Genomic DNA, 22,419 nt, shown 5'->3' with positions numbered 1-22,419 from the left:
GGCGGACAGAAAAGGTGCGGATGGACAGACAAAGCCATCGCAATAGTTTTCTTTTACAGAAAAGTAAAAGTGACTTGGAGACCTACCTAATCATGTCTCTAAAAGTGACCAGGCAAACTACCAAGCTTGGCTTTAAAAATAATCTGCTGATATACGAAATATGATTTCAAAAGTGACCTAGTCACCAATAAAGCATGACTTGAAAACATTCCTAGTGATCTAGCAACCATGACTTTAAAAGTGACCTGATGACCTACTAAGCATGGCTCTCAGTCACCTAGCCAGCTACTAGCGACATTAAAAGCGGCCTAATCATACTAGTTGTGATTTGAAAAGTGACCTTGAAAGTGGCGCGCCAAGAATGACTTAAGTCACTTAGCGACCAAGCAACCATAGCTTTGAAAGTGATCTAATCAGCGTGACCTGCTGATTCACCAAGAGTTACTTTAAATGTGACCTAGTGACCTATTAAGCGTCACTCTCCGACTGACCAGAGACATGTTCAAGGTCGAGTTGTCAAGTGACCTAGAAACCTACCAAGCGTGACTTTAAAAATGATCTTCTGACCTACCAAACTCGAATTCAGAAGTGACTTAGTCACTTATCTAGAGTGAGTTAAAATTCACAATGACCCAGCAACAGCAACTTTAAACGTGACCTAGTGACCTACCAAGCGTGACTGAGCTACTAAGCACCATTAAAAAGTGACCTAGTCACCTACCCAGCATGATTTTTCAATGATTTGGTGACCTAGCGCGCACAGCTTTAAAAGTGACCTGTTAATCATTCCTTTAAAAGTGACATGCTCACCTACACAGCGTGACTTTAAATGTGGCCTACCAAGTAATAACCAAGCCACCTATTAAGCGTAACTCTAAAGCTGACCAGTGACATTCAAATTCTAGTTATGAAGTGACATAGCGACCTACCAAGAATGAGTTCATAGTGACCCAGTGACCTACCAAACAATTTGGAAACGTAATCGAAAATCTAAAACGACTGTACAGGTCATCAGGTTCCATGATAATTTTTATAAGCCTTCAGGCGATCAGAATGAATGATAATAATAATAATAATAATAATAATAATAATAATAATAATAATAATAATAATAATAATGTGGTAGCAGCCCTTCTCGGAGGACAGTATCGTTAAATTTGATGGTAGTTTCTGCTGCATTTATGTATAGTCTTTTCTCTCTTTAGTTAATTAAGAACATTCTTTAAGTAGACATTTCAATACCTGTCCAAATGCAATTGGGAAACACTCAAGATGTCCTCGTTTCCCTTTAATCAATCGCAAGTTTTGCGAGAGTCCGTTTGGAACGATCACTGGAAGATCGACTTGAAGGGAGATACTCGCTTGATTATGTTATCAGTTATTGCACTGTCTGCTTGCTGAAAAATATTGTGGGGAAGTGGCCTCCTGTGTATGATAAATGTAGCACAACTCTTCAGTCTATTTCACTCTTCCCGTCAGAGCTAAGTCAGTTTTATAGCCATTGATATCCTTTGCTTATAGATCAAATGAAAACTGCGAGATTGGGTAATCATTATAAGGTATATTCATTCTAAGTAAAATTCACTCTTTCCTTTGGGGTTAAGTCAGTTTTGTAACCATTAATATCTCTTGTTTATAAATCAAATGCAAATAGCGAGAGTGTGGTAATCATTATAATTCATACTTAAAATTAATATAATTACTGACGGTGCCAGAATAAAAGCAAAGTTGTAATTTTATCAGGTAATACGTGAAAAGGCAAGGATGGGTCATATTTATATTAAAATTGTGACAGCAGTTTCTACTGATGCTAAATATTGCTTACTAGGGAATCCGATCCTCATCAGGAACAGCCCAAAAAGTACTTTGTAGTGAACATCTTTCGGTTTCAACGTATTAAGCCATTTTCCACCTACATAGAGGGAAAAACCAAACAAGATTACACTAGTAAAGTACAATTCAAAGGAAGTTCACACTCGAGAATAAAATTGGTATTGTTTTGTAAATATTTATTTTATTCTCGAGTGTAGCTTCCCTTGGATTGTACTTTACAAGCATATAGTGTGTCGGTGCTACTTTGGCTTGTTATCTACGAGTCACCTACTCCGAGGTGCTAGTTCTAAACACCGTATGGTAAATGAAGCTACAGTAGACGGCCACACAAAGATTCCGTTTATCAATATAATCCGTCGACCACGAAATATAGAAATGGGTGTATATAATACTTTGATCGCCGAGGGGCTTGTACTGTACGAAGCACGGCGTCACAAGCAGCTTCCGTCATGCTTAGTCTAGCACCTCGGAGTAGCTGACGCTTAGTAAAAGTAAGTATACCTTAGTTTTACCAGACCACTGAGCTGATTAACAGCTCTCCTAGGGCTGGCCCGAAGGATTAGACTTATTGTACGTGGCTAAGAACCAATTGGTTACTTAGCAACGGGACCTACAGCTTATTGTGGAATCCGAACCACATTATACCGAGAAATGAATTTCTATCACCAGAAATAAATTCCTCTAACTCTTCATCGGCCGGCCGGGGGAATTGAACTCCGGCCCATCGAGTGACAGTCTGAAGCTCTACCGACTCACCCAACGAAGGGCTACTGACGCTTAGATAGCAAGCAAAAGTAGCATCAGTCTGATGCTACTTTTCTCTAAGTTGAAAATAGCTTAATGCGTTGACGCCGAAACTCCCTACGTAGTAACAGTGTTCACTATGGCGCCTGTTTGGCTGTCCATGACGAGGGTCACATTCCCTTGCACGCAAGGTTTAGCTACAGTAGAAAACTGCTTTCACAGACAATATAAATATTACCTAGCCTTGCCTTTTCATGTATACGCGGTGAAATTGAAGTTTTCTTAATTTTGATACTATGACATAATGCTATGAATTTTAAGTATGAATTATAATAATTACTACAGCGTCGCAGTTTTTTTTTTTATTTTTACACAATATAAAGATTGCAGAGGAATAAGCTTAGCAAAAAAAAAAACACTGACAAAGGTCATAGGGAAAAACTGAAGAAAAATAAACTAGGACAGAAAAAGATTCCTTCTGTTTCGACATAGTCTTTACGTTGCATTCTCAATCCTCGGCTATGGCAGAGGGAGCGTTTCTTGACATTGAATTCTCAACCTTACGGCAGAGGAAGCGCTTATCTCCCGTGAGCGTGTGCTGTTATGACCGTTACAGCTTTTGTATTTGGCCATTTTTACTCATATACTTTCTCGTTTGCACTTACTTGCCAGTGTTATAGGAAGCCTTAAAACAGTAACTCTTGTTCTCACGGGAAATATGAAACAGACATGCCGGGATTGTAGGTGATATTCTACTTGACATTAGTTCCTCGTTGGACAGGTCGGCATAGTTCTCGGTAGCACACTGCTGGGCCCGCGTTCGAATCTCCGGCCGCCTAATGAAGAGTGAGAGGAATGTATTTCTGGTGATAGTAATTCATTTCTCGGTATAATGTGGTTCGGATTCCACAATAAGATGTAGGTCCCGTTGCTAGGCAACCAATTGGTTCTTAGCCACGTAAAATGTCTAATCCTTCGGGCCAGCCCTCTCTAGGAGAGCTGTTAATCAGCTCAGCGGTCTGGTTAAACTAAGGTATACTTAACATTTTTCTACTTAACATTCAATGCAAACCGAAGACAGCAGTATAAGGAATGCAGTTTTGAATAAATTAGCTGTGTGCACGATAAGTGGAGGTTTGTTAGCCAAGTAACGTGCCAAGAATGTAAAAGTACGAATAATGATGATGTTACTGAAGCCGAATTAGTCAGTGGCTGTTAGTGTGAAGGTAAGATTAATGTTGGTAAACGGATAAATGAGTAATATACCATATTCACGTTTTCATACAAACGTGAAAAATAGCTAAGAAATACCAAGTAACGTTTTCCAGGAAAACCTCCTCTCTAAGAAAACTTAGGATACACATGTCCCCGTAGGGGGAGGGGGTATTTCCTACAGTGCGCTTTACATGACACTGTAGAAATCAGGGGTTCTCAACCAGGGGGGAATTCCCCCCTACAGGGGAATTCCAGAGATGGGAGGGGGAAGAAATTGTGACCAAGACTTTTATAATGGGCCACTCAGATTTAATGCCGAAGCAAAAAATAAATCATCTCTTTGGCAAATAACATTAATTCACGTGAAACAACAATCAGAATTTTCCTTTTCAAGTATTTCCTTTAACAACATAGAAACGCAGAAGATCTAGACCCGGTTATGGTCGGCTATTGTTAACCAGATAACCGGTCGGCCATTGTTAACCAGTCATAATAATTATTATGGGAGCAATTTTTTGTCAGTCGAAAGCTACTATATGGATCCTATCTTCCGTCAGTTATAATACGGGGTATCTGTCGCTACTCGTAAGTCTAGGTAAGTCTCCCCAGAGGTCCTATGCTCATATACCTACGACCTACCCATCTTAAGATTGGACGCTCTGCCCTATCTTACGTTAGATAATGGCACTACAAGTAAGGAAACAATTCAGTTGTTATAGCTGTATTCAGACCGCCGTGAAATTCGCTCCTTACTGCTTGGAAGTAAGTCGTGTAGTAAAACACGACTTACTTAAATTCGTACATTTCACACTGATGATTCCCAACCCCTGTATACTTCCACCCTCCCAGTTTCCAAACAAGTAATACTTACAATCAAAACTCAAATCACAGCATGATATATTTTGTAAAGCAGTTAAAACTTAGCCAAACAATAAAATGACGTGGAAAAAAATCATAATTACACCCTTATAAATAAAAAAAAACACAAATGAAACTTACAGCGGCTCAAAATCACAGGCAAACCGCACGCAAAATCTCGACGTAAACCGCATACTGTAATTACCATCACGCATAGTCAAACCAAGGCCAAGAGTCAAACTGCGAAATGGTTCCGGTGACAAGCGAAGCGAGTAGTGAAGCTAATACGTCGGGGTCTTCAACGCCGGCCTGGAAGGTGTTCAGACCATTCCGAATAATGTTAACCGCCAGTTACTCGCGTAAGGCTGCCACTTTACTGGTGATCAACGACGCTGTCCTCTCGTTTCCCTTCTTGGTTATTATTGTCCCCTCCTCTCTCTCTCTCTCTCTCTCTCTCTCTCTCTCTCTCTCTCTCTCTTTCATTTAAGCCTCCAGTCATGTGTAATTATTTAAGAACCTAGCGACGTTACGTGATTTACTTGATTTAAATATTCGTCAGTTACTTTGCTCGGGAATATTTGGTTAGTTATACGGTAGTTATATACAGTATATATACTGTACACACACACACACACACACACACACACACACACACATATATATATATATATATATATATATATATATATATATATATATATATATATATATATATATATATATAGTAAGCCTTTACATTTGAAAGGGGAGTCAGCTGAAGGTGGAGACTTCTTTGTTTCAAGGTAATTCCCTAAGGATGGAGTTGTTAACCCTATATATATATATATATATATATATATATATATATATATATATATTGTTACGTGGTGCCTTGGTTGATCAAGTATTGTTAAATTTACGCAATTTTTACGGCCCTGCATGCCAAGAATACACGTAACCTGTCACTTGAAGCCACGAATTAACCTCAAAGACAGACATTAATTAACCAAAGGTCGCCAGTTAAGGGTAATTAACCTTAACAAAGAATATTCAAGGAATAAAGACTTTATGATAAATGTCACCAACTGCGGACGCAGAAAAAATCTCTACTCGTTAAGAAGGCATTAAATACAAAAAGCACAACAGTCTTCCAAACAGTGAACGCTAGGCATAACGAATACCAGAGTATTAAAATGACTTGCTTGCCTAAATCCCCGAGACTTACTGTGATAATTTGGCTAATGCTAAACAATATAATAATTTGGCTTAATCTTAGACTTCGTAATAGCATATCCCTTAAGTGGTGGCTGGAGGATGAAACAAAGGAAATGGAAATACAGAAAAGTTATTAATTAATCAACGAAGCTTGAACAAGAATCGGACTTACCTTGAACGTCGAGTCGTTTGCACATACAACGGACACTCGGAAGTCTTGATACTAGCAGTCTTCCCAATTCACTAATTAATATAGACGTAGGAGCAAAAGTGGTGTAAAGGGACAAAGGACACCGTTCCGGCACGCTACACGGCGTACTCTCTCGTTCACAGCTTGTCTCTCTCTGACCTTGCACTTGTTCCCACAAGGTGACTGGCTGCATCTTTACACGATGACCCAGGCACTCCGACCTTGACAAAGACATCGCCGAATGCGTAGGGTAAAGGGAAAGACAGCTTAAGACCACCATTACTAGAGATTATTGAGTGAAAACCCTCTCTGAGGTTTAGGTCCCTAATGCCATTGGCATATTTTGTTTTTGAACTACCCAGCCTATTCCTGCCTATGCGAGGACGCCGTCTGTCTCTGCTGTGATCGTTATTTGGAATTGCCTGGCCTACCTGCGGGACAAAGATGTTTTCTGTCGAGGTCAATCTGACTAATATTACTACACATAAATACATCGAGGGCGAACAGCAGTAATATTTATAAAAATATATATATCGCTCCTTTGCCAGAAGAGTGACAACTCAAAAATTGCTATTTTTCAGGAGAAGCATTTTAAAGTTTAAAACTCTTCTGTGCTCTCTATAGTGTAATAGTGACATGTCATGTCCTCTAGCGGTTCGTATTACAAATACAAATAAGACGTTTTTACCACAATATTAAACAAAGAACGGGCTATCTGCTAGTGTCAATAACTCAAAAAAACACATTTTTTGAGTTGTGTCACTTTTCTGGCAAATGAGCTATATATATATATATATATATATATATATATATATATATATATATATATATATATATATATATATATATATATATATATATATATATATATATATATATATATATATATATATATATATATATATATATATATATATATATATATATATATATATATATATATGTGTGTGTGTGTGTGTGTGTGGGTGTATAAATTAGTATGTAATATGTTTACCTGTACGTGCGTTTGGGATAATAAATAGTCAAATACCAAAGTGAATTTCAACTCTCTATGAAAGATTCAGGATAAAAGGGTGAGACACGGAATACATTACGCACTAAAAATTTGTGTGTTTTACATGTCCTCTTGGAAACCTACGACAGAATAGAACCCGTAGCCGTGAGGAGTGATAAAAGGATATTATAGAAGTTTGTGAGGAAAGACTGATAAGTTGCCGTTGAAGAGTTAAAAACGTTGTAGGCCTATTTACGATTGTTGTTGCCCTTTAGTCTTTTGACGTTGCGTATTTATACAATGAATAAATTCGTGTATTTTGTATTCGTATATAAGTTCATTGTTTCTTGTATTCATTTGCATCTTGCCATACTTCTCTAAATTATGCTTTCCTCTTTTTCACACATGTATATTCTACTCGTTATAAACAACAACAACAACAACAACAACAACAATAATAATAATAATAATAATAATAATAATAATAATAATAATAATAATAATAATAATAATAATGAGATACTCATAGTAGCGTGAGTCTTAAAATGGAGAAGCAAATCCACAGTTATGTATATGTGCATGTACATATATTTAAAGCTAAATCTATATTGATTTATTTTTAAATATATGTACATATACATAACTGTGGATTTGCTTCTCCAATAATAATAATAATAATAGTAATAATAATAATAATAATAATAATAATAATAATAATAAAGACGGTGCCGGTAGGAAATAGGAAATGAAAAAAAAAAAAAACCCTATTAGTGAAGAACAACTGAATGGGTGGTGGTGGTGTTAGGTAGAAATCATTTCAATAATAATAATAATAATCTGAAGAAGAAGAATAATGTGAGTAAAACTGCAAATTCCAGAGATTAGTAAGAAAAAGGAGGAAGGTAGACGCAACTCCAACACCTTCTAAAACATAACAGACACCTCACACGTCTCGAACTGTCAACCTACTCGCCCAGTTCTCCTCGCTGCTGGGAGAAAGGGAGCTGGGGATTTGGTAACATGTACACATTCGCTACCGGGGTCTAAGCGATGTCAGGCAGAGCAGCCGATCGAGGCTACGGCCTACCCCACCGCCAAATCCAAGTCCTTCAAAAGAAGGCATCGTGCTTACCCCATATAATAATGGGAAAAAATGCACTTTAAAAACGAAGTAGATGCTGGTGTAAGAGGCTATAGTGAGGCCCTCTACTAAGAACACAAAGAGGTGAAAATGATGACAGTTAGTGCTAACCTTTTTGTGTGTGTTTCTTTATGGAGCACTAGAGGATAGAGAAGTGGTTATCAACCGTTTTTTGCCCATTCACCCTTGCACCATATGTCAGAATGTCACCCCCCCCCCTTTCCAAAATTGTCTGCCTCAAAAGGTGCATTCCAGATAGCATGCAACAAAATACTAACACAAACACACAAGCTATCTGAGAGAAAGCCCAGAGACCTTTCAGTAGTGAGGACTGATGCACACTGCGTTTTGTGTGGTCCTAGAGCCAGTTTGAGCCTGCCAATCTGTGGTCAGAGTCCCCTACCCCGAAACTCTGAAATGCCACCCTAGTGGGGAATCCCCCCTTAGTTGAGAACCACTGGGCTAGAGTGAATAGTTACTACTAGGCCGTTTATCACTGAAGCCATCTTCGTTGTAGGGAAACTGAATGAGCGCTGTAAAAATACAAACAATAAACAGAAAAAAAATAATACGTATTGATACATATTCGCCCATTGCATCCATTTATACTCTAGACGACCAGTTTGACATTGAAGAAGTCTGCACAGAAAATAGTCGCAGGATGTTACTGCAATTTTTTTTCCCCGGTCTTCCCACTTGAAGTAAGTTTCTTCAGAGCTCCTGTCGGAGACTGTGACTGATCTATCGCGACAGACTAATTTCAGTTCCTCCCCCTAAAAGAGATAAATCATCGAGGTGTATTTGAGTGCTTGCAAGTGAGTAAGAATACTTATGTGCATACGTGCGCTTCGAAAACAATCTTTTATTTTTAACACGAGCTGTTTATTACTCCTTGAATGACACGATGAAATCGAAGAAGGACTTCCACGAATTGCCTTCAACATTTGTTGTATTTCTCGTATCTTTCAGTCTGGAGGATTTTTGCATTGCTCCTATGCTTTTCTCGTTCTAGTCAGTCATAATTTGCGTTGTGTGTGTGTGTGTGTGTGTGTACGTGTATTTGAAATGGACAAGGTTCAATGATGAACATAAAATAAACTCAAATTTATTGTTACTTAAATATAAAATCAACTAGAATTTATTTTTATTTGAATGTAAAATCAACTCAATTCAGTTTTCGTGTAAATAAAACAAATTGGGCAAAAATGATTTAAAATTAAATATTCAGTCAAGTAAAACTGATTTTTATCTACATGCACAGTCAATAAAAGATCCTTTTGATCTTTTTGAAATCTACTAAAATTCTTTTTGTAGTTAAATATAAGATTAAATAAAATCAACTAAAACTAATTTTTGTTAATATGAAATCAACCACAATTGATTTTATTTGAATAAAAAAATCAGCATAATTGATTTTTACCTAAATGTAAAATCTACTGAAATTGATTTGTGTTTAAATATGCAGATAAAACTGATCTTTATTTGAATATGCAATCAACTAAATTTTTTTTTATTCAAATACGCAATCAACTAAGGTTTTTTCTTATTCAAATGTGCAGTCAACTAAATTTTTTTTCTTATTCAAATACACAGTCAACTAAGTTTTTTTTAGATATGCAGTCAACTAAATATTTTATCTTATTCAAATACGCAATCAGCTAAGTTTTTTCTTATTAAAGTGCGTAATCAACTAAGTTTTTTCTTATTCAGATATGCAAACAACTAAGTTTTTTTCTTATTCAGATATGCAATCAATTAAATTTTTTTTTACTTATTCATATATGCAGTCAACTAAGTTTTTTTCTTATTCAAATGTACAGTCAACTAAATTTTTTTTCTATTTCAAATACGCAATCAACTAAGTTTTTCCTTTTTCAAATACGCAATCCACTAAGTTTTTGCTTATTCAAACATACAATCAACTAAGTTTTTTCCTTATTCAAATATGCAATCAGCTAAAATTGAATATTTTTTAATTATGCAATCAACTCTGATTGATCTTAATTTAAGTATGCAGTCAGTTGCAGCTGATTTTCAGTTGAATATAAAACCAACTAAAATTGATTTCTATCATTTGCAGAGACATGCCCCTCACCTTTCAAGGCAGTAGGAACCGGATGTTACTATATCGCTGAGGAACTGTTCGGCTGGTATGTGTAAACTTTGCTGCCAGTCACTTTTAATTCCCATTTCCAGCTGAAATACGTTTAAGCGTTCACTTTTCTTGGAACCGAACCTCTGATTTGTGAATGAAGGAGAGAGAGAGAGAGAGAGAGAGAGAGAGAGAGAGAGAGAGAGAGAGAGAGAGAGAGAGAGAAAATTAGTGAATAAACTGTTGAAGATGCTGAAAAGTTTTAGTAATTTTTAGTTATCGAAGTCGATGAGAGAGAGAGAGAGAGAGAGAGAGAGAGAGAGAGAGAGAGAGAGAGAGAGAGAGAGAGAGAGATTATAAAAATCAAGAAGAAGAAGAAGAAGAAGAAGAAGAAGAAGAAGAAGAAGAAGAAGAAGAAGAAGAGAGAGAGAGAGATTATAAAAAACAAGAAGAAGAAGAAGAAGAAGAAGAAGAAGAAGAAGAAGAAGAAGAAGAAGAAGAAGAGAGAGAGAGAGAGAGAGAGAGAGAGAGAGAGAGAGAAAAAAAGAAGAAGAATAAAAAAACAAGAAGAAGAAGAAGAAGAAGAAGAAGAAGAAGAAGAAGAAGAAGAAGAGAGAGGGAGAGAGTCACATGAGTCTAAATTGTTTGAAGAGGCAGAACAGTAAATCTGAGCCATTGTGAGGTATACACACGAGAAAGCTAAAGAGAGACTGAACTGAAGATTTCAAATCAAAATGCCACTAACGAATATGACATGAAGACAAAATATTATTTTTTATAGTGCTAATAGAGTACATGGATCAGTTGCGAAATCTTCGTAGAAGAACCCTGATTCGTTTTCACTCTTCGTAAATAAATCGATTCTTTTCGAAGCAGAAGAAAATATAAGCAAAGGAGATAACCACACATGTGTGATCATGATAAAATCGTCTTTCTGGTAACTACGATTGAAGACTCAAGTTGCAGTGCTCGCGCTTTCTAAGGCAGTTCCTTGGGAATATTTCATGGATCTAAACCGGACATTTCTTATCGTAAATGACTTGATTTATGGAAGCTTGGTGAAACCATGATGAAATAGTTTCTCGGAAGGAGCGTAACAAACATTCCTAGTATCTTGATTAAGTACGTGACTCAAGACTTCTGTTGAATAGCTCACGTTGTAAGGCAGTTGGTTACAAGTGATTCATGGATTTATCGGTGAGAATAATAATTCCTTCCTAGACAGATGAGCATTACCCCACCCCTGTTGCTCTCTCTCTCTCTCTCTCTCTCTCTCTCTCTCTCTCTCTCTCTCTCTCTCTGCAGTTTCAACCCAAACCGGTTACACTATGAACTATGTAGCCAGCTCACCGTTTTGGTCAGCAGAGGCGTTCTGGATTTTTTTTTTTTTTTTTTTAACAAGCACATACGCCTACCGTTTCTTGACTTGGGATCAGGCTCATGTTTCCCAGTCGTAAGCCGTACGCAGTATAATTGGTTCATATATATATATATATATATATATATATATATATATATATATATATATATATATATATATATATATATATATATATATATATATGAATGAATGTTTGTCATAAACACTGCCTATACATTTTCAAGCAAAAAGAAATTTCTACCATAATTTCCTTCATTCTCTATCAGGGACGAAGCCCGGGTCATGTGTCAAGAGAGTGGACGCAGCGTAGGCCAAGACGCTGACCTGGCTATTGTTGACACATGTGACCAGCATGCTAAACTCTGGCACTATATTTTGATTAACCGTGAGTTTCGCTTATTTTGCATAATTGGCAACTTGTAGTTACAAGTTGCCAGTTTTCTTGTTCTGTGTTTTTCTTAGTCCATATGAGGACTCTGTTCTGTAAATCTTTATTTACAGAGCTGAGGCCCTTTTTGTTGGAATGTTCTATGGTAAGGTGTTTGAAATAATAATAATAATAATAATAATAATAATAATAATAATAATAATAATAATAATAATAAGGCGATTGACTTTTCATCATCGCTGCGTTAGCTATAAACGACAGGGATTCTTTTATCTCTATTTTTACAAATGTTATTTTATTTATCTGTAATTTATTCTTGTTCTTTTTTTGGGGGGATTATTTCCTTTTGATACTCCATAAGCTTTATTTTTAAGTTTGCGTCTCTCTCTCTAAATATTTCTCTCATTAATCGATATCGCTGGAACTTTTTCCGGTTGATGCCCGTTAACTCTCTCTCTCTCTCTCTCTCTCTCTCTCTCTCTCTCTCTCTCTCTCTCTCTCTCTCTCACACACACACACACACACACACACACACACACACACACACACACACACACACACACACCCGTGTCCAAGAACACAATTTTACTCTCTTACACTCTCTCTCTAGTTCGCTATACACCGATGTTTTATCTTGTAGTTGGCTTACCAGAAGCAAGTGAATCTAAAGCGCTGGTCCGTCTGCAACCTGTCTATCTATCTATCTATCTATCTATCTATCTATCTATCTATCTATCTATCTATATATATATATATATACAGTATATATATACATATATATATATATATATATATATATATATATATACATATATATATATACACGTGTGTGTGTAACATTCCCGCTTACCAAGCAAGAGGTCCCAGGTTCGACTTACGGGCTTGGACGAACGGATGGGCACTTCGTTTATAACCGACTGTGCCTCCGTTAGCCTCAGCAGTAAAGTGGGTAGTTGGTAGCGATATGACCGCGGTAATCGCAATCAGGGCTGAAAAGGGTGTTAAGAGTTGCCGATGCCAGGAAAGCTAAACCCTTCCCACCATACTCTTGTGTGTGTGCGCGCGCGTATGTGCATGTGTTCGGGTGTTTACAAGTGTGTTTGCTGAATAGCAGCACCAATAAGCAGTAAATGTGCCTCGCTGTCGATTCTCAGTTCCAGAGGTCCTTCATTCCTCTCACCGTCGGACTGTGGAACAGTCTCCCAGAGGATGTTGCGCAACTGGAACCTCAAACGTTCTAGTGAAGACGCAGTGCATTACTACCCTAAAGCAATTCTCTTGGTTTTGATGTTTTACTCACATTTTTACCTGTTTATTTATTTGTTTGTTTTATTTTTTTCTTTTCTGGTAACCGATCTATTCTTTCTGTATTTCTTATTATCTTCTGTTATTTCTTTCAAATGAACACCATATTCTTTGAAAGCTTGACTTTCAAGTCAATGGCCCTGTGGGCTTGTTCCATATGAACAGGATGAACTTATCTTCTGTTATTTCTTTCAAATGAACACCATATTCTTTGGACGCTTGACTTTCAAGTCAGTGGCCCTGTGGGCTTGTTCCATATGAACAGGGTTCATCTTCTGAATAATAATAATAATAATAATAATAATAATAATAATAATAATAAAGTTCAATGCAGTTATGCCAATTTATCTTCCTATATCAGTGTAAATTTAAAGACCTAATTTTTTCCTATTTTTTTTTTCTCTAAGACAACGTATCCCTAGGCTTCCATCTTGGAGGAACCGACCACGGAGAGGAGGGCTCCTGGTACTGGCTGGACTCGACCCCGATCGCCATGGGCGTGCCCTTCTGGAGGCCCGGTGACCCGGAGGGCATCGGCGACCAAGACTGCATGGGTTTCTACAAGGATGGGTATTTTATCGACCGCCCCTGCGATACCGCCGTCATGTCTGTGTGTCAGCTGGGTGTCACTGGATTGAATAATTAGTGAGGATTAGTCCTATGTAAAATTGGATGGCGTCTATGAAGACTTTTATGTCAAGATCGGTTTTTTTTTTTTTTAGATTATGATAATAAAATGGCCTAATGCAGATATATTTATGTTGTTCATTGTCTCCTTTGAAGATAACGTTTTAGCCATATTGTAACTTGATTCTAAAATCAGAACAAGTGAACAGAATCTTGCCGAATTTTGCTAACAAAGTTATATTCTGTTACAAACGTTGGTAATTAGAAAATTATAATTATTATTATGTCAAATACGTTAGACCGCAGGACACCAGAATTATTTTCTTGCCAAAATTTCATGGATAACTATAAATACCGTTACTAATACTGGTAACGTAAAAGTTATAATTATGCCATTTCCCCCGTTCTGGTTAAAAGCTGATTATAATGGCCGAGTTATTGGTGCAAACAGAAAATTACTGATTTTGAGTTACAAATAACTGTGAAAAAAGTTTCCAGTGCTGGTAAACGGATACCTATTTATATTTTGTTACCAATATTGTTGAACAGAAGTAGAATGATCATGATTTTGATTTTTGTAAGCAGAAATGATAACATTAAGCATGGTGCCACCGATGCTCATAATCCGAAAAATTTCGTAAATATTCTGTTGCAAAGTACAACGAAGAAAATTCTCTCGTACTGTTTTATGAGGAAGGAAAATATCCAATTATTTCATAATTCCGCCTAACCAGAAAGTATGATGCTAATATTGGGTTGATAATATTAGAAAACGTAAAATTATGCATAGTAAAAAAATGGTACCAGTAGTAAGAACATAAAAAATTTAAAATATTATTTAATTACTGAGTTACCGACTTTGGCAAGCACTGGTAATGAAGAAAAATATGACCATCCGTAATCGCTGGGAAAGTAAGAATACAGGGGACAGTGATGCGCAAAGTCTAAAGAAATAAAACAAATTAATTGTTCCCGTGGCAATAATACGTTTAATGTACTCCATATTAACGCTCTCTCTTGTTTTAGCTTTTATTTAGAATTATACATATTAGAGCTTACAGACGATTTTTTAATGAAATACCACCATTGAGATATACAGCTCTTATTGTAACTGAATAGATACGCATTAAGAAAAAGAGAGCGAAACAGAGAATACGTTAATATACTCCATATTAACGCTCTCTCTTGTTTTAGCTTTTACTTAGAATTATACACATTAGAGTTTACAGGCAACAAGATTTTTTTAAATGAAATACCACCATTGAGATATACAGCTCTTATTGTAACTGAATAGATACGCATTAAGAAAGAGAGAGCGAAACAGAGAGAGGGGGGAGGGGCGGGGCGAATGGGGGGGGAAGCCTGTATCTCAAGTTGTGTAAGTCTTATCTCGACTGAGTCATTCAAAATTCTCATTCGGTCAACCAAGTTTGTGCTGCCATCTTCGAAAGTTCGGGCCAACTAATCACCATCATTCACATTTCCTCTCGCTTTACGTTTGGTCAAGTCTCTGACTGCTCCATTTCGACAACCGCTAGAAATTACAAAAAAAAAAAAAGTGCGATGCTTTAAGGAAACCTATGGCTCGTTTACCCGACATGTACGTGCCCTACGTACAGCACAGCACGTAAAACGAACAGATGGAAATAATCAGATGGCAATCAATGACAGGATTAATAGACCTCATACTTATTGGACGGTAGCGATTCATTGAGAGCATGAGCGTTCCTTTTCACAAGCGGGAACCTACCGCACCTTCACTTTTTTGGTAAACTGAGGCTTAGAGTGAGACGTCGTCTGTGCAAAGTCGGTCAGTTTGTTTGTCATTTTGATGATAACAGCTATTGACTGAAGTGTCTGTCCACTTTTCACATAAAGATTCTAGTCCTGACTGTGTGCAGGAAACTCGCCAAAATTTTTTGGATTTTATCCATGAAAAGGTAAGTCTGAACAAGAGTAAATCATTCTAAATGAGGAGGTCGCCTGGAACTGCCAGATAAATTCTTCTCTTAGCTTCTTTATGTTGCATCCGACAGATCCTGTTACATGAGTACCTTCGGGCAAGACGCGTGTTGAGACTCCTTTTCTTGCCCGTAATATTTGTGAGTTATGTTCTTATAGGTCCGTTATTTCCAGGTGTGATTCCTTTGTCATTCATAAATGTGGTTCCTAAGTAGAGCTCATCACTATAAGGAGACTATATATATATATATATATATATATATATATATATATATATATATATATATATATATATATATATATATATATATATATATATATATATATGACTTGGCAGCAGTCGTGGGATCTGCATACCTTAACAAGAGGATGACGCGAATTCCAGAAAGCTGGGATCGAATCCGAGGGTGAAGCTGACAACCAAACAGTCGCCGTTGACATTGTCACCTGTTATCGGCAGTTTCACCGGAAATGCTAAGAATATTTAGTATTTGTACGTTGCATTTCATACCCATGGAAATGGCGTTATGAAAGTTTAAAAAAAAAATGTCTATTTATCTGGTTGTTGAGAAAATATAATCGATTGTGAGTGAAACTGGCCCTGGTATCTAAGTTTACAGTATGCGGTTCCCGGCAACTTTAGTTCATGCAGTTCCCTGCATCTTAAGTTCATGCAGTTCCCTGCAACTTGAGCTCATGCAGTTCCCTGCAACTTGAGCTCATGCAGTTCCCTGCAACTTAAGTTCATGCAGTTCCCTGCAACTTGACCTCATGCAGTTCCCTGCAACTTTAGCTCATGCAGTTCCCTGCAACTTGAGCTCATGCAGTTCCCTGCATCTTAAGTTCCCTGAAGACTCTAAGGGGCTCATTTCCTCTAACTTTGCAGACATAGACTTGCCATAAGCAACACAATTTCTAAAGTCTCTCTTTTCTGAGCCTATATTCAGGCGGAAATTCGCACTAGCATTATTTTGACATTTTGACACGCATGGCCCTGAGGTAGCGTTCGTATTCGTTATATTTCAAGGCATACCATATGAAAACCCATCTTAAGATCTTCCACGTCTGGTAATTTCTCCATCTGCTCTCTCGATACTTCTTGGGATTGAAATGATGCTGTAGTCTTACCCGATTTAATGGCTCCAGCATGCCACTCTCTTACCAGGCATCTCTCCAACAGCCTATACCATACCCTTTCACTATGGTTTAGCAAATTACGTAACAGACAGCCTTCTCTCCCTGAACAGTCTGTTTGTAGGGTGAGAGGATGAATGTGACAGTGGCTGTTGGCTTTTTTTTCCCTTCTGATTCCATCCCTGCTTAGGGGGAAACAACTTACTCATTGCCAGCCTTAGACTGGAAAAATAATTGCAAATTTTTGGTAATCAGTCAACATCATACGCAGTTCTTTTTTTAAAAACGAATGTTACAGACTTCTGATTATACTTTTTAAACTGAAAACCATGCTGTACACAGAAATAGTAATATCAGGTTTTCCCTTTGACCTAGGAATTAAAGAAAAGAGCACTATTAACTGGATACAATTTATTTTAATTAAACAATATCACATTGCCCCAAGGCAACAAATAAGACAAAAAATAAAAATCAACCAAATAACAATTTGTTTCATCAACTGTAAATAAAAACCAATTCCATTTCAACCATATAACAATTTCTGTTTCATCAACTTCACATAAAAACTAATTCTGTTTCAACTCAACATCAACTTCAAGAAAAAAAATCCGTTTCAACTACATAACAAGTTCATTTAGTTTAAATAAAAAGCAGTTCTGTTTCATCTACATAATAATTTCTGTTTTATTAACTTCAAATAAAACCAATTCCATTGCAACTATATAACCACTTCTTTTTCATCAACATCAAATGAAATCCAGTTCCATTTTCAAAAACTACAAATGAAAACAAAACCACATAAAACATAATAAATTCTAATACCTCCATTATCATTAAATGTCTTCCAATTTTTCAAATATAAAAATTTAATTCTAAAGCAAAATCCCATAAAACAATAAATCGTATTACCTTACCAAACCTACAATTCCTTAAATTGTCCTCGAATTTTTTCACAAAAAAAAAAAAAAATTCATTCTAATATACTTCATATAAAAGCAATTTTTTCTCTTCCTATAGAGTTTTCGGCAGTTAGCCTATCTTCAGATTTTTTAACTTTAATACATTTATTCATGACAATTTTAACAAGCAAAAATTAAAAGAAAACTCTACCTCAGTTTTCAGTATTTATTCTGACCAATATTTGAAATTTGAGAATTTCTTTCATAAGTCATAGTGAGAGATTAATTAGCTAGCTATTAAAGACAGCATATGTTGTAATCCAGGTATTCTTCGCTCGGGTAGTCTGGCGCTGAATACTGAGGGCGATAAACTATTTTCGACTTGAAATAATGAGCAGTAAGGCACTTCGTAGTTTGAATAAAGTAATGCTAAGATATAATTCAGTAAAATTATCACCGTCCCATAACAACAAACTTGGAGTAACGATAAAAGTAAAAGTAATGTGCTTGGCAAACTCAGGACAAACAAAACATTCCAACTTTCAGTCGTTTAGGTGCGTGAAATCGTTGTCTAAACGTGCGGAAAATGTCTTATTTCGTAGGAATGACATCCTTCAATATTCATTCGTAGGACAAACGGTGCGAATTTAAATTAGAATTACAATGTTAAGGATATAAAACGAACTAATTTAAAAGGTGGTAAAAAAATTAATTATTTTTTGCAACCTTCACAGCACCTCTAGACACTGAAAAGCCCTATTCACCAAACTGACTTTTGGTTGAACTATACACTATAACAAACACACACACACACACACACATATATATATATATATGTATATATATATCGGTGTATTAAAGTATACTGGATATATATGTTTAAAGCCACTAAAACCATTTTATTTTTAAATATGTAAACTGTAAATATGTATGAATTTTTGTATAGTACATAAGAATTTATTCTAATTATACATATTAATACACAAAAATTTCACCACGCATCCCGACTAAGCAGTGTTTAAAATTTTTAGATATTTCTTCTATACTCACAGGAAATTCCTAGAAGTCACGGTGGTCCTCGTTCTTGGGTACATTCTTCTGCAAAGAAACAGAGTGACCGGCCATTGTGTATCTACTTCAGTAAATGTAGCAAACATTCTTTTCGTAAGACTTTCAATAATTCACCTTTTCTTTCCTGCAACGAACGGGAAGAACACGAACGTGGTCAACAGAGAATTTTTTTTTTTTTTTTTTTATCCAAAATGTACCGAGGTACACCGAACTCTTCTTAGGACGAAAATGGCAGATATATACGCGTTTCTAACTAACTTCGCTTCTACTGTATATGGTATGTATTAAATCTTTGCCGGTACATGTCTGTAGCAAAACGCTTCGCGTCAAGTAGGGTACGTTTACTGTCACCGTCTAACGTCATGCGGCCAACATCAGTGACAAAGTGCAGATAACTGCACACTTCCTGGTACCCGTGCGAAGCGATCTTTCCAACCGTGGAAAGCGCGCAAAGAGAAATGGCCATACAAACATCACCTCTATCTAGGACTTGGGTGGAGACTCGGTCAGCACCCGCTCCTGTCAAAGGAGTTGATTGGGCTGCAAGTGGATTTGGCATTCCAGTGCGACAGGGATACAAGGATTAAAGAATAAAAAATAAAAGAATAAAAAAAGGAACAATGAATAGTGCAATGTTATCGCCAGGTTAACGTGAACGAGCTAAGTGGATTACCAACGCCAGATAAAACTTTATCATTAATTCAATTTTTCTGATTTGCATATTTAATTTTAACATTGTATCCTGCTAATTAACGTGCTTTTCCAGTGGAATGGAAAACAGCAGTAATTCTGAGACAAGGTTACTAAGTTAAGTATGCAAAGGATAAAGTTGAATGTATAATAACAACTTTACCTGGTAATTTTGAAATGAACACAATCTAATTGTCAGACATTTCCATAACGGGAAATTCTTACTAAATTTTTGTATCTCCAGAAAAGAACGGTAACCATCGTTTCTTTCGATATTTAAGGAAGGTAGCAATATTCAGGGATAACTTAATGTCTCACTTGAAACGCAAAACCACCCGGGGGCTCCAAAGTTGCCCAGACATTTAGCGAAAGCTTCGACGTTCATCCATTCCCCCATCACCAGGGAAGGAAGGCGGGTGGCGTCGTGGTCCTTCCCCTTGATGACCGCCGTATCCACCAGTGGTCTGATGACGCTCCTCCCTTCTTTGCCGACGACCCGTTTCTCTGGGATGCGATGTGGCCTGCTGATTCTGAGGATTATGGCCGATGTGACAATCCCCACCATATCCGAAGGACTCGGCGAAACCGCGCCCTCCACTTTCTGCGCGCTGGCCAAAAATCGCGCGTTCCCCGGCGGGGTTATTCCCGGGGGTATATGGCCTATAGCTCATTTCAGTGTTTTGAGCGTTACTCTCGGGGGAACGAGGGTATCTTGGGGTTGCTGTTGAAGTCCAGTTGCTCTGAGAATATGATCGCATCGTATGAGATTCCCTACTCCCTATTAATGAAATGTCATCAGCAGTTAAGCCGGGTTCTACGGCGAGTGGACTTTCAGTGTAAATTGTTATGAAATCGTCGAGTTGTCTGTAACGAAAAAAAAGGAATAAGTTAAACCCACTTATATAAACACAGAGATTATTTACATATATATATATATATATATATATATATATATATATATATATATATATATATATATATATATATATATAAATATATATACAGTATATACTGTATATACACAGAGGGCATGCATTTTACTTTTGCACACACGCCTGTGAACACAGCAATACTTGGTGTTTTTCTTTCAAGGGCTCTTTGAAAGGGAGAGAAAAACAAAAACAGAATAAGGGCATCGGTGAAAGCAAAAATTAAATACAAAGTAAAAATATTTCACGCAAGTTCAAAGACAGGATTCAATACACACACAAACACACACACACACACGCACACACACACACACATATATATATATATATATATATATATATATATATGTATATATATATATATATATATATATATATATATATATATATATATGTATATATGTATAATATATATATATATATATATATATATATATATATATATATATACACTGTATGTATGTGTATGTTAGTAGGTGTCGGTGTGAACATGTATAAATAAGCCTAAATCTATTTATTATGAGGTTTTAAAGGTATACCACTAATCTACATTTTGGTGTACCTTCTCGACTAAATAAACCTTATGCCATTCAAGATATACTGTAGATACAAGCACTGTAGGCGAAGGCGACAGTGACTACCACCATAAAGCAAAGAAACGCATGACAAACACGTATGTACATAAATTCTCAGTCCACAAGTATTTTTTATATGTATAAATCTGCAACCTATATAGAACATAACGGTGCTTTTCCTTGACGAGGCTGTAATCTACAAAAATAAAAGGACGTTGGAGTTGCAACTCTGTGGCAAGCAAAGAGTATAAGGTGCGTTTGCAACAATAAAACATGAGTCAGTCATTATTCAAACAATAATAAGTATAAAAAACTCCAAGGTAACATTTTTGTCTGTGCTAACACCCTCCCGTATTAGTAAGTCTTTATTTGCGGCACTGGAAATAATAATAATAATAATAATGATAATAATAATAATAATAATAATAATAATAATAATAATAATAATAATAATTTTCTTACTGACGAGGAATAAAACACGAAGGCACACCGCAGAAATTAAAAGTAGATTTTATCTGCAATCAAACTTTCTGTTGAGTTGAATTGAATTTGGAATTTAGGCCAAAGGCAAAGCACTGGGACCTGTGAGGTCATTCAGCACTGAAACGGAAATTGACAGTAAAGGTTTGAAAGGTGTAACAGGAGGAAAACCTCGCAGTTGCACACTGAATTAATTGTTGGGAGAGGGTGGAAAGTAAGATGAAAGAAAGAGAGTATGAAAGGAGGTACAGTAAAAGGAAGGAAAAGGGGTTGCAGGCTGCAAATAACACTAAGTAACGCCTACAGTGCACCGCATGAGGTGCACTGACGGCGCTAACCCCCTGCGGAATAAAACTTTCTGTTCTGTAAACAAGATCGCCAGACTGACATTAGAGGAAAGAATGTGACATAAATCAGTCATTCAGTTCCAAAATCTAGTAATTATCATCAACTGCAGCTTTTCACTGTCATTTGTTTCTGTAATCGTATTTCTTTCTTTATCCTAAGGTGACTTTAATTGGCGTTTCAGAACTTGAGGTTTTTCGTTAACTGTATATTTTTTTCTTTTATTTCATACAAATTATTCTGAGATTTCAAGGTGTACTTTGACCTCTTCCTTTCGGTCGATGATAATAATAATAATAATAATAATAATAATAATAATAATAATAATAATAATAATAATAATAATAATAATTTTATTAGTATTATTGTAAT

The 22,419-nt window shown here is 36.4% G+C and overlaps 2 protein-coding genes across 8 annotated transcripts in view; one reads left to right on the top strand and one right to left on the bottom strand.

Moving 5' to 3' along the window:
* LOC136849717 (C-type lectin domain family 17, member A-like) overlaps nucleotides 1-14,090 on the top strand; it is a 64,257-nt gene extending 50,167 nt beyond the window's left edge. Inside the window, exons 2-4 of the mRNA XM_067123090.1 lie at nucleotides 10,250-10,319; nucleotides 11,909-12,027; nucleotides 13,743-14,090. Of these exons, the coding sequence (XP_066979191.1) occupies nucleotides 10,250-10,319; nucleotides 11,909-12,027; nucleotides 13,743-13,981 (428 nt within the window). The 3' untranslated portion in view covers nucleotides 13,982-14,090. The remainder of the gene's footprint in view (nucleotides 1-10,249; nucleotides 10,320-11,908; nucleotides 12,028-13,742) is intronic.
* A 3,364-nt stretch (nucleotides 14,091-17,454) lies between these two features.
* Nucleotides 17,455-22,419, bottom strand: part of LOC136849713 (uncharacterized) — a 35,566-nt gene continuing 30,601 nt past the window's right edge. For all 7 annotated transcript variants that reach the window (XM_067123086.1, XM_067123085.1, XM_067123083.1 and 4 more), the window contains one exon: nucleotides 17,455-20,582. In XM_067123086.1, coding sequence (XP_066979187.1) covers nucleotides 20,081-20,582 — 502 coding nt within the window. In that variant the 3' untranslated portion in view covers nucleotides 17,455-20,080. The remainder of the gene's footprint in view (nucleotides 20,583-22,419) is intronic.

Source organism: Macrobrachium rosenbergii, chromosome 21, assembly GCF_040412425.1.
Source record: "Macrobrachium rosenbergii isolate ZJJX-2024 chromosome 21, ASM4041242v1, whole genome shotgun sequence".
Lineage (NCBI taxonomy): Eukaryota > Metazoa > Arthropoda > Malacostraca > Decapoda > Palaemonidae > Macrobrachium > Macrobrachium rosenbergii.
This window is presented reverse-complemented; position numbering and strand designations above follow the sequence as displayed.